This window comes from Nilaparvata lugens, chromosome 4 (genome assembly GCF_014356525.2).
Source record: "Nilaparvata lugens isolate BPH chromosome 4, ASM1435652v1, whole genome shotgun sequence".
In the NCBI taxonomy this organism is placed as follows: Eukaryota; Metazoa; Arthropoda; class Insecta; order Hemiptera; family Delphacidae; genus Nilaparvata; species Nilaparvata lugens.
Genome location: NC_052507.1, coordinates 54,862,955 through 54,875,389, shown reverse-complemented (window position 1 = coordinate 54,875,389; position 12,435 = coordinate 54,862,955). Strand labels below are relative to the sequence as shown.

At 38.6% G+C, this 12,435-nt stretch overlaps 1 protein-coding gene across 1 annotated transcript in view; it reads left to right on the top strand.

Moving 5' to 3' along the window:
• Window positions 1-12,435, top strand: part of LOC111061636 (exocyst complex component 4) — a 53,772-nt gene that overhangs the window by 32,590 nt on the left and 8,747 nt on the right. The window contains exons 12-15 of the mRNA XM_039425888.1: window positions 6,882-7,108; window positions 7,936-8,251; window positions 9,958-10,122; window positions 11,505-11,696. Of these exons, the coding sequence (XP_039281822.1) occupies window positions 6,882-7,108; window positions 7,936-8,251; window positions 9,958-10,122; window positions 11,505-11,696 (900 nt within the window). The remainder of the gene's footprint in view (window positions 1-6,881; window positions 7,109-7,935; window positions 8,252-9,957; window positions 10,123-11,504; window positions 11,697-12,435) is intronic.

Here is a 12,435-nt window from a genome sequence, read left to right as displayed (position 1 = left end):
ATAAACCTCTCGAAATGGGATCAGCTGGGTTTGAATTTCCTGCCACGTGTAACCAGTCGTTGATAGGACAGTCTTGAATTTTCGTAACTCGATTAGCGACGAAAGATTGCCATCTAGATGGACAGCCCCTGATCCAATGTAAGACAACAGTTGAATCCGATAATGCAACAACGCGAGTCACGTGACAACGAAGGCTCAAAACAGAGACAACAACCTGTATTAATTCAGCGAGCAAGAGCGCCGCGCATAATTCAAGCCTAGGTATGGATAAAGTCTTAGATGGCGCGACTTTTGATTTAGCGCACAACAATGTGATAGTTGCAGGTTGCATATCCATTTGAGATTTTATGTAGATCACACCACCATAACCTAAAGTCGATGCATCACAGAAACCAATGACAGTAATTTTCGAATCATTCATCACTCCTAAATGACGTGGTATGAAGAGATTGGACAATAAAGGGAACTCCTTCTGACATGTCTCCCATTGAAGCGCAATAGAGGGAGGTACTGAATCGTCCCAATCAAGACCAGCATTCCATAATTGTTTAATTAAACATTTAAGAAACAAAGTTAGGGGTGACAAGAGTCCCAAAGGATCGAAAATGCGTGCTACTACCGATAAAATGTGACGTTTGGTAGGAACAGACTGATTAGGATTCACTGAAAAACAAAACGAATCACTACCAGGTTGCCATTTCAAACCTAGGACAGCCAACAAATTTCCCATCTCGAAATCTTTAGACAAGGCCGATTTTTCATCTTCCGAGAAATCATTCATCAATTCAGGTGAATTGGAACTCCATTTAGTAAGTTCGAATCCGCCTCTCTCGAACAATTCTTTAGCCTGACTACAAAGACGATTTGCTTCACCTAAAGAAGACACACTTGTCACCAAATCATCCATAAACATGTCACTCGGAATACGAGCTTTAGCATCAGGGAAATTTTCACCTTCTTCTTGAACAAGTTGATGGACAGTTCTGAGAGCTAGAAACGGTGACTCACTCAGACCAAATACGACAGTTTTTAATTCAAAAATTTGTATGGGATCATTGGACGAAAATCTCCATAACAAACGCTGAAATTTGCGACACGATTCATCGACAAGAATCTGTCTATACATCTGCTTTATATCAGCAGTTACAGCGATAGAAAATAACCGAAAATTGACTAACAGAACGAAAATATCCGTTTGCAACTTGGGGCCGATATGAAGTATATCATTCAATGATACTCCAGTAGTAGTTTTCGCGCCTGCGTCAAAGACAATACGCAAAGGCGTTGATTGACTCTGAGTTTTGATTACAGCATGATGAGGTATAAAATAACCACTTTTATCACTCTGATTTTTTATCAATTCCATGTGTCCTTGTTTGAGATAATCCAAGAGGACATCGTGATACACTAAACGCATGTTTGGATCACGTGCCAGTCGTTTCTCCAAACTGATGAGTCGACGTTCTGACATAGCATAAGAATCACCAAGACAATCAGGGGATTTTGAAAACGATAATGAGACAACGAATCTACCCGAATTTTCACGACGAACGGACGATGCAAAATTCTTCTCGCATTCCAACTCATCAGCAGTGAGTTGTTTTCCTACATCTGGAACGCTTTCCACTTCCCAAAATTTTCGAACTAACTTATCCAACGGTGATGTTAGACAAGTCATCAAACACGTTGAATTTTCTGAAGATTGAGTTAAAATAGGGGCTCTACCCATCAAAATATAACCGAAAACACTTTCCAAGGCCATCAAATAATTCGAATCAATTTCCACACGACCATTTCGGAAAATATGGGGCACTAATTCAGCTCCTATAATAGCGTCAATTTCGCTGGGAATGTGATAACTTTCATCAGCAAGTCGAAGACCAAACAATTTGATAATTTAGAATTATCAATTTTACTAGTGGGAAGCTGTTCCATGATTTTTTCGACAACTAATGGTTCAATGGAAAATTTAACACTAGAATCGAGTCGAGATTGAAGCGTGACAAAAGTACGACCAAAAACTGATTGCGAATTTCCGCCAAAACCATTCACAATTAATTGGAAAGGAGAAATCGATAGTTGCAATTTACGACAAAGTTTACGAGTAATGAAATGACTTTGACTAGCTGAATCAACTAAAACTCTTATTTTGTGCAATCTACCTCTCTTATCAGGTACCTCGACTTGAGCAGTTGATAGTAGAACACTATACGGTGCCGACTTCGAATCGATAGAACAACAGGTAATAGTATTATTTTCTACCTTTTTCGCATCCGAATTTGATGACGAATTTGAAGCATTTCCGAAATGTAAAAGCGAATTATGCTTCTGACTACATTCCTCGCAGTTGGAAGAAGTACAATCTTTACTACGATGGGCTGGCGAGAAACATTTCAAACAGCAACCCTTCTCCTTAACAAAACGAAAACGGTCCCAAGGTGATAACTGACGAAAAAGACGACAATTGATCAATTTATGATTTGTCATCGAACATTTCAGACATTCTGATATTTTTACCGGTGATTTGGTCACTTGCGAATTCGATTGAACAACCAACACTTTGGATTTTGGTATTGGTTTCACTACTGGCTTGCATTGTTTAGACGATTCGTCATGCGGTAACGATTTAATCTGCCTTTCGATGAATGAAACAAAATCAGTATATGTGGGATCATCCTTAGTATGAACTGAAGCTTCAAATGCCTTTCGAGAAACAGGATCTAAAATTTTCAACGCTTGGAACAGAAATATTGCATCAGATACATCTTCACCTCGTAGGCGTTTTAAAGCAGTAATTGAACCACAGAACTGATCGACTATAGAAACTAAACCTGCACGAGACTCAGATTTTAGACAATTGAATTCGAAAATTTGTTTCAAGTACACATTTGAGAGTGAGCGGGGGTCATTGAACCGCTTAATTAATGCATCCCAAATAATTTCATAATTATTAGCAATAGGTGGTAGATGACGTGAAATATTAGCCGCTTCTCCAGATAGTTTGGACACCAGATATTGGACCTTTTGTTGATTTGGAATCGATTTGTTGTCATGAATCATGCATTTAAACATTTCGTAGAATACCGCCCATTTTGATTGATCTCCGTCGAACACAGGAATTTCAATTTTCGGTAAAATATTAGACGAATCCTTATTGGAAGATACAGGTTGAGCCGGGGTAGAAACACTAGGTACAACCTGACTGCGTTTTTTCAATTCACTAGCAATTGCTTCCATATGTTCGAACATTTCCATATGTGAACTACTAAATTTGGGTACAAATTCCGGGTCTTTTTCCATTTCAAGCTCCTGTATTTCCATTTCAACAGCTTCATAATCCTGAACAGTTTTAAGAGTGGAACTATAGAGAATTAGAAATTGTTTAGCACTAGCTTCTTCTTTTAAAGCCTTTTTCGACAAATCGAAAGTACGATAGAAATATTGCTCAAGTTTAGCTCGTTTGAGCTTTAACTTCTTTTCACTCATGATTGGATATTGGAAAGGACTTAATGATTTTCATTTACTAATTTTCGAATAAAATTACGAATGCAACAATGAACGATTTTCATTGATGATTCAAGCAAGCAAAATGATAATGTTAGTACAAATTGAACAGAGAAAGCTCAATAGACGAAGCAAGCTAAGCGATAACGTTATCAGCATTGCAAAGTAACGGTTCCGATCGGACAATAGAGATAAGAGTGAACCAACTTGATCGGCTCAATTCATAATGTACAAACAGGTTTGAACCCTAGCATGCACAAACGATTTACAATAAAATTGGATAAGTGCTTGCCAAATATTTGAATAAAAAATAGCCAATAAAATTTGGCCTGGATGACCAATGTAAACTCTAAGGTTCAACTTTACGAAATTTATATTGATTTTAAATTGGTAATCAATAATTTTGATGTAAAGTGGACTGTATTGAATAGAAAAGAAACAAGTGATATCTCTACAGAAACAAGTACATGCAATGAAATATAAAAGAACAACTCACCGAAAATCTGCAGAGTACCTAATGTAATATTTATATTATTGAGCTTACAACTCCCAGGTAAGGTATTCAGGTGTCCCCGAGGTAGGAGATGAATCAAGGATGGTGAAAAGGCAAGCTTAATTGTCATCTACTGTTGGTAAATTCGGCTTCCATCATATAACGTTGCACATATATTTCTGACGAGATATTTACAATGTCTTTAAAGACTATAGATCGGTGAACTTTCCAATCGAAAAATAATAGTTTAAAACTTTCAACTAAAGGGAGTTTGGCAAACACTCTTCCAAACGTAGGTTTATGGTGTACGATTTAACACTAACGAAAAAATAATAATTTGAAGAACGATTTTCTTCTGGGAATGATCGACGAAAATTACCAATTCCCGACTCGAGGCAAGCTATTTCAAAGCGAGACTGAACTGAAAGAAAAAACCTACTGGCTAGTGAGCGCGACGCACTCAAGTGAAAGAAATACGAACTGAACGAGGAGCGCGCGTCCAATTCAAAAACGAAAAATGAAAACTAGAGCTGGCTCCAACAATAAGAGATGTATCTAAATTTGGTATTGCGTTTGCCTTCCCTGTTGCAAATTCAAGCACAGTTCTAATTTGTTTAATTTCTTCAGTCATCCAGTTACCACCGCTACGTTTCTTCCTTTTCGTCGTAGGTGAGGGCTTGGTCACCATAGGGCAATGAATGTTATAATAGTGAAGAAAGGTTTGATGGAACAACTCATATTTGTTGTTTGTTACATTTTCGGAGGCAACAGCACTCCAATCTACAACTGACAAAGCCACCTCAAAGCCAACCATAATATTGACACTGCAATTACGGAATGTAACATAGGAAATATTTTTTGCAATGGGAGTACAATTCGTAAAATTCAACACAATAGACTGAGCAGTGTGGTCCGATAGCCATGAGTGTATTACGTCTACATTTATATTAGTCAATGAGGAACTAGTAATTATATTATCAGAGGCGCTGACCTATTTGTTTGAGCAGATAAGGCATCATTATTGACAAAACTCAACCGATATTGATTAGTATCAATACCGGCCAAGTGGTCTAGTTTTTAAAGGAATAGGTTTATCAATTTGAATAGATGTATCTGTATTAAGTTCCCTCAAAATCTGATCAGCAATGTAGCGCTTACCCATGTTGTTCAAGTGAAGCCCATGATTTGTATGAAAGCGTCTCCCCAGCTTACCCAGCTCCAAAAGAGTGACATTTCCAAAGCGTTTACACGTTTTTGTATCTGAATATTTGCCCATTCACCAATTTATTAACGCACGACCAATCAGGGAGGTCATACCTGTGAGGAACATCGAATACGAGAACTCTAGTATGTCTCAATCTGACAGTCTCCTGCGTAAAACTGATATTAAATTCTTGGCCTCATTTCTGGCTATATCGTTAGTTCCAGCAATAAATACAGCGGCATCAAGCGGACCTAAATCAGAAAGGTCACCACCGCTCTCACTGGTCACATCTTGAAAAACAGAAAAAACCTATTGTTTAACAATGCGAGTTATTCAAAACATTTAGGTATAAATTACACTAGCAAATGTGTTTAAATGGCTTCATGAAAAAAATACCCTGGTCAAGGGGGGGGCCGCCACTGGATGTGATTATTGAGTGCAATATTCTATTTGAATTCATCTAATGTGAAAATTACATTTTATATTTTTTAACTGGTGATTGGACTCAAATTGATGAAGTGAGAAAATAACCTCATTTCTGAAACATGAAACAACAGTGATGCATCCTTTTTCTATATTCATCAAAATTTGTGAGAGGAACAGCTTTGAAATGAGCCTGTTGTCCTCTGTCGATCATTGTGTGATTCCTGTCTGTATAAATAAATTATAAATTAATGATAATTATTTCCTTCTGTGCTCCTGTTCATCCAGATACTTTCTTCTCCTACTTCCCTTCCTTCTTACTCTAATACTCTATTTTGATTCTCCTTCCTTTCTCCTTTACCTTCTTCACTACTTTCTAATTCTCCATCTTATTATGCAGACCTTTTCCTTCTTGTTTTTCTACATCTCTTTTTCCTGCATCCTTTCTACCTTCTCCCCTATCTTCATATTATTTCTGTCTCATTCCTATCCTTCTCATTTCCTCCTGTCATACATCTCCATTTTTTCTTGTCTTCCGTTTTTCTTCTCCATTATCTTCTTTCGAACTATAATCTTACTTCAACTGTCAACTTACTCTATCATCCAACTTCTTACTCTATCATCTAACTTCTTACTCCACTATCATCTTATGTAAGTATCTTACGTAAGATACTACACTATCTTCTTACTATCCTCTTCCACTTTTTACATTCTAATTTCTGCTTTACATTATTAAGTAAATTTACTATCAATATCAGGCTGAGATAAGCCTGGTTTTCATTAGTAGAGTTAGTGGTTGAGTAACTGGCATACTAACTCTACCGAGCTAACTCTACTCTACTTACTTGGTCAAGTAACTGTTCTCACTACAATTGAGAATAGTAGGTAAAGTGTGTTGTCTAGTGAACAGAACTAGGTTAACCTTAAAATGCCAATACTCTACTCTACTCTTCTTTACTTTGACTCTACTAGCTTGACTGTTTTAATTAGCATAGTAGTGGTAGAGTAGAGTGAGAAGCGGTAGTAGGGGAAGGCAAGAGTACTATCCCACGGTGCTATCCCACTCTACTGTACTAAAAACTAGTACTCTACCATGAACGTTTTCATTGGAAGAGTTCACAAGATAATTATTACTTGCCCAGGGAACTCTACTACTAACTCTACTAATGAAAACCAGGCCTAAGGTCGTTGATTATCACCTGAAACGTGATCCGAGATGCAATAATTTTGAGTGGGTATTTTGCTGTTTGTTTTCAGAGCACAGTGCTGATGGACGAGTGCCTTAGCGAGACACGTCAGCTGATGGAGCAGTTGCCCAGCAACGCGGGTGACCTGCTGCAGTCGCTGATTGGTGTGCTGTGGCAGTACAGGGAGACGTGTGTGGCCGCCTACAGGGGCATCGTGCAGCCCCACCCCGAGGCCAGCGACCGGCCTGTCTGCAGCGCCACCTGGCTCAATGACGACGACATTTCACGCTTCCTCAAGTATAACAATTACTGAAAGTAAAGTAAATAGTAAATTCGTATGGCTTTTGTTGGTGGGGAGTCCCTCGCCTGAATATATTATTTAAGCCGTCAATGGCCTCACTATTGTCATACTTCAGGCGAGATCGACAGTTTAACGTGCCCATCCGATAACACTGAAATATCGTAGGGATAGTATCGGAATCATGGTTCTTTTATTCCCTCAAAAGTATCACAATTGTTCTTGAAATATATTTTCAAAAGTATTCTATTTTTTGTCCATTACTGGTCAAGTGTCCTCTCAATAGAATCTATAGTATTGCTCGAATATCCTTTCAAAATTATCTATATCAATTGCTAAAATTAAAATGAATAAATTTATCGAGTAACTACTGTCAAAAGACACAAACATGTAAGCAATTTATAAATAATTAGTAGATAGAATTGTAATAATATTCGTATGGCTTTTCTTTGGTGTGGCGTACCTTACGGGAAGGTCTCACTAAGCCTGAATAAATATATTATACGTCAATGGGCCTTGGGACTGTTAACACCACAGTCGAAAAAATCCTCTCATCATGAAAATTATCTCTTCACATGATCCTAAGAAAAATGCTGAGAAAAATGATTGAGTAGACGTGTCTTATTTAGATAGATATATTCTAGTACATTTTCATTTATTTAGTACATATTCATTCTTTACTTATTTCAATAGGGCTATTGGAAAATTGTGTTACATAGATTAACTAGTCCCCTTTTTATTCTCTTATTTGTATTAGAGAATATCTATCTCTATCTGTTTGTATTACAGGCAGAAAATATATGTTATGTTGTTGTTTGTTTGGTAGGTCGCTACCGAACTGGCTGGACTTGAAAGCACAGAAATCGTCGTCATTCTCGCACCACCACCAGTCGACGCAGAAGCAGCTGAAACGCGACGACACCGTCGAAGAGGAAAGTCCGGAAGATGTGCGCATGCGCAACACGAAAGAGGCGGAGATGCTGGCCTCGAATCTGGGCGAGAGCGGCGTCAGTAGCCACGAGATAATTGCTGACGCCGCACAACTCAAGTGCTTGGCTCAGCTGCAGGAGAGCATGGAGTGGTTAGCTCAGCGGCTGGCCTCGTTCACCGCCGATTTGCTGCAACAGCATCGGGGGGCTCAGGTACGTGCTTTTAATTCTCCTCCTGCTCCTCCTCTTCCTCCTCCTTGACTTCCTCCTCCTCCTCTCCTCCTCCTCTTCTTCATCTTCCTCCTCTTCCTCTTCCTGCTCCTCCTCCTCTTCCTCCTCCTCCTCCTCCTCCTCCTCCTCCTCCTCCTTTTCCCCCTCTACCTCTTTTAACATGTTTAACATCTCTGAGGTGAGATGTTTTCACCACAATCATTTTGTAGATGTTGTGAATAATTATTTTATTGGAGATTTGCAATAATTGTTGTACAGTAACTTTTTTTTTTGCTCGTTTTGCTGGGGTATTGGAGCGTTTGATTGACTCCTGTGAATCATAATACCTAATGGCATCTTATTTTTGTTGATTGTATAATTTTATTAGATATATTTATCCTTTTTTATTCCACTATTTTATCATGAATAATTATATGATCATGTAGTATTATTATGAGAACATAATGGAATCATGTCTTGTAGCCGTGTTATCATTTAAGATGATTTGTAAAACTGTAATTATTATTGTAACCATGTTACCATAGGCGACAAGCCTAGTAGCAATTGAAAAAATAAAATCCATCTATCTATTCCTTCCTCCTCCTCCTCCTCCTCCTCCTCTTCCTCTTCCTCCTCGTTCTCCTTCAATTATTTTCTTATTCATGTTTGTTTTAGCGTACATCACAGGCTTTCTTCAGAGAAAGATAGATTTTTCACTTCTTACTGCAGCATTAACTCCTCCTCCACCTCCTCTTCCTCTTGCTTTTCCTCCTCTTCTTCCTCCTACTCATACAGTTACATACTTGTCCACCCCTGCGCCCGTACTTTACCTACCCCCGCCCCAATGGCGCACTACCCCTAAATATCCCAATTTCATTTGGAACAAACCCTCTCCATGAATAAGGCACCCTCGCAAAAAAACTGCGTCCTCGTCCCTCTACCCCCGCCCATGTGGGCACTCGTGCTTAATTGACCTCATTTTGATGAAATAAGTTTAATTGAATTTAGGGCGTGGCCACTCAGAGAAGCTATAGTGGGATTCAAACAGTATTCCTTATACATCATAAATGCTTCTCATTCAGTCAATGCTGACAATACCTATCACGTGATCACACTATAGCTAAGTGAATCATCCTTGAGTTGACCATGTTTTCCTTGACTTGTTCGAGTTCCCCTTGTGAATACATGAGAAGAATTTTCTTGAGTTGTTGGAGTACCCCTTATGAATTCATGAAAAGGCTCTACTTGACTTCTTGGAGCTCACCTTGCAAATTCAAGAAATTGTAATGACATCATTTGAAATTGATGCGGTTAATGCTGCAATATAAAGGAAACTATAGTGAGGTCCACGTTATTATGGCAGTATGTAATTAACATTGGTGTTGCTATCCTTGTGTATAATTAGACAAAGCAGAGAGTGCAATCCTCATCCAGCTCCACAACGTTCCCATATAGTTTTCTAACGAAGTAGAAATATTATTAATTTACAAAATATTTAATCTCAACTAAGAAAATGTATCATTTAAAATATGATTGATGGTTTTAAAAAAGAATGATCAGTTAATAATTACATCAGATATACCGGTATCATCTATCCTCTATAGAAAGCAGTGGCAAGGCAGAGAATCGGCAACTCTGTTGACCTATCTTTCTTCACTGCCATTATAGTGTGGACTTCACTATAATGATGTAAAAATGAATGTTGGCAGGACGGAGGTGCATACCCGGCGGTGGGCTCAGCTGTTCCGCGCATTAGTGTGACCAACGTGGATGGCATTCCCGAGCTGCCGGAACAGCTGATCAAGACCCTGCATCAGCTGACGGCTGCCTTTGACGAACTCGCCAACACCTGTCTGCTAGTGCTGCATTTGGAGGTTAGTTTCCCATAACTTTTCACATTTATTAAAATTAAGTTCCACAGACTTTGATTATATCAGTATTTGTACAGAAACAGTAAGGTACAGATATATTAAGCGTAGCATCAGCTGATGAAAAGTGAAATACGCGTGTTCGTGGTGCTCAAGTCTGTACACACCATTGCAGACAGGAGATTAAGCATGACTATAGTGAGGTCCACGTTATAATGGCAGTGTTTGATTGGCAATGGTATTGCTATCCTTGTCTATCATTCAACAAAGCGGATAGCGCTATCTCTCTTTCGCTTTGTACTGTTGCCATATCGTCTTTCAACTATTATTAATTTATTATTTATTAATTATCATTATTAATTGAATAATGATCATTTATTATTATTTATTTATTAATTCATTCATATTTTTCACAAAGAAGCACTGATTGGGAGAGAAAAACTAAGGATACTCCTTGTACTATTTCTCTCCCAAATTTAGATAACATTTTAAAAGTCCAAAATATGGTTATGATTTCACTTTACTAAAATTTAGTCCATTTTCACTCAAAAACAACGAAAACTAGGATTTTCAAATTCTGACGGATGAAAACAGAATGAAAAACAAAAATATCACACTCAAATCACCATTAATTAAAAAATTTTTGAGTAATTTTACAAAATTTTGAGCCAGAAAAAACACAACTTATTATTCAGCACAGCACATATTGAAAAAAAAACTATGCAGAATTAATAATTAATTAAAATATTTCATCTTAATTATGAAATTATTCAATCATTTCTTGCTTAATAATATGTAATTGATTATTTTAAATGAGAATGAACAGTTAATATTACATCAATGAACCTGTATCAGCTACCGTCTATAGAAGGCATTGGCAAGACAGAGAATCGGCAACGTTGATCACCTATCTTTCTTCACTGCAATTATAACGTGGACCTCACTATAGAGTCTCTATCATTCTATAGTGTGTGAGTTACACTCTACAAACTTCTGAACAAGACTGAATATGGTCGCGTATCCAGACCTCTTTTTTTAGACTGTGGAGCTTATTTGTTTAAACTCTTGCGGCCCATAGCTTGAACTATGGCGAACGTGAAATGATTTGAACTAACAGTCCAATCAAGAATAGCGTGCCCCATCCCACAAGGGCCAAGATACACGAGGCATTTTTTCAGTCGACACGATAGGACAGTACGCTCTCCGATTGGCTGATGGGTTGGCGTATCGAGTTCCTGTCCAGCCAAAAGGAGAGCTTCCTGTCGTGCCAACTGAAAAACGCCACATGTGGCATCTCTTAGCTTTCTTCATGGTTTTGTCTAACAATAATATGAAAGAACAATCCTGTTGATCAAATAATATTGATGTATTGTTTTGTTTGCGACCAGGTTCGAGTGCAGTGCTTCTACTACCTGCTGCCGATGGGTGGTGGTGGTGGGTCGGGAGGGGTTGTGTTGGGCGGCGGAGTGGGAGGGGGTGTGACGTCACAGGATGCCGACCCCATGGTGCTGGAGCTGAGTCGTGTGCTCTGCACCATAGATGAGGCCATGGCGTCCAGTCTGCAGGCTAGAAAGTCGAAGGTGGGTCAGCAATTTGCCAATTTCTCATCTACGTTATTATTTAGAAGATGAAACAGTTTTTTGAGATGAACGTGTTTGTCTCCTAATCCTCATTCTTTTATGTGTCGGTAAGTTTTAATAAATTTATAGATACATTAATAATAAAGGAATACTCAAATACAAAGAGTCACTAGCACCCTTATATAAAGAGGAATTATATTGAAGGAGAATATATTTCAAGTACAAGAATTAAATAAGTGTATTATGAATTAATTACTTACTTTATCCGGCTCTACAGTCCTGGGTGGACTTTGGCCTCCTCAACATAGCGCCTCCATTCGTCTCTATCCTGAGCACTCCGTCGCCAGTTTGCCACGCCCAGCACCCGGAGGTCTCCAATCACGTCGTTCAGCCATCTTGTCCGTGGTCGACCTCTCTTTCTCGTCCCAAGCATTTTTTCTTCCAGGAGTCTTGATGGTATCCTCTCGTCACTCATTCTGGCTAAATGTCCAAGCCATTCAATCCTTCTGGCCTTTATGAAACGTACCATATTTCCTGCTCCAATGGCCTGGTCTATCTCAACATTGAATCTGGCTCTCCACACTCCTCCGTCACATATTGGTCCCCAGATTCTTCTGTACATTTTTCTTTCAAATGACCTTAATGCTTTTTCATCTTTGTTCAAGATAGTCCATGTTTCGGCCCCATAGGTTACAACTGGTCTCACTAGCGTCATGAACATTTTCACCTTTGTTTTTCT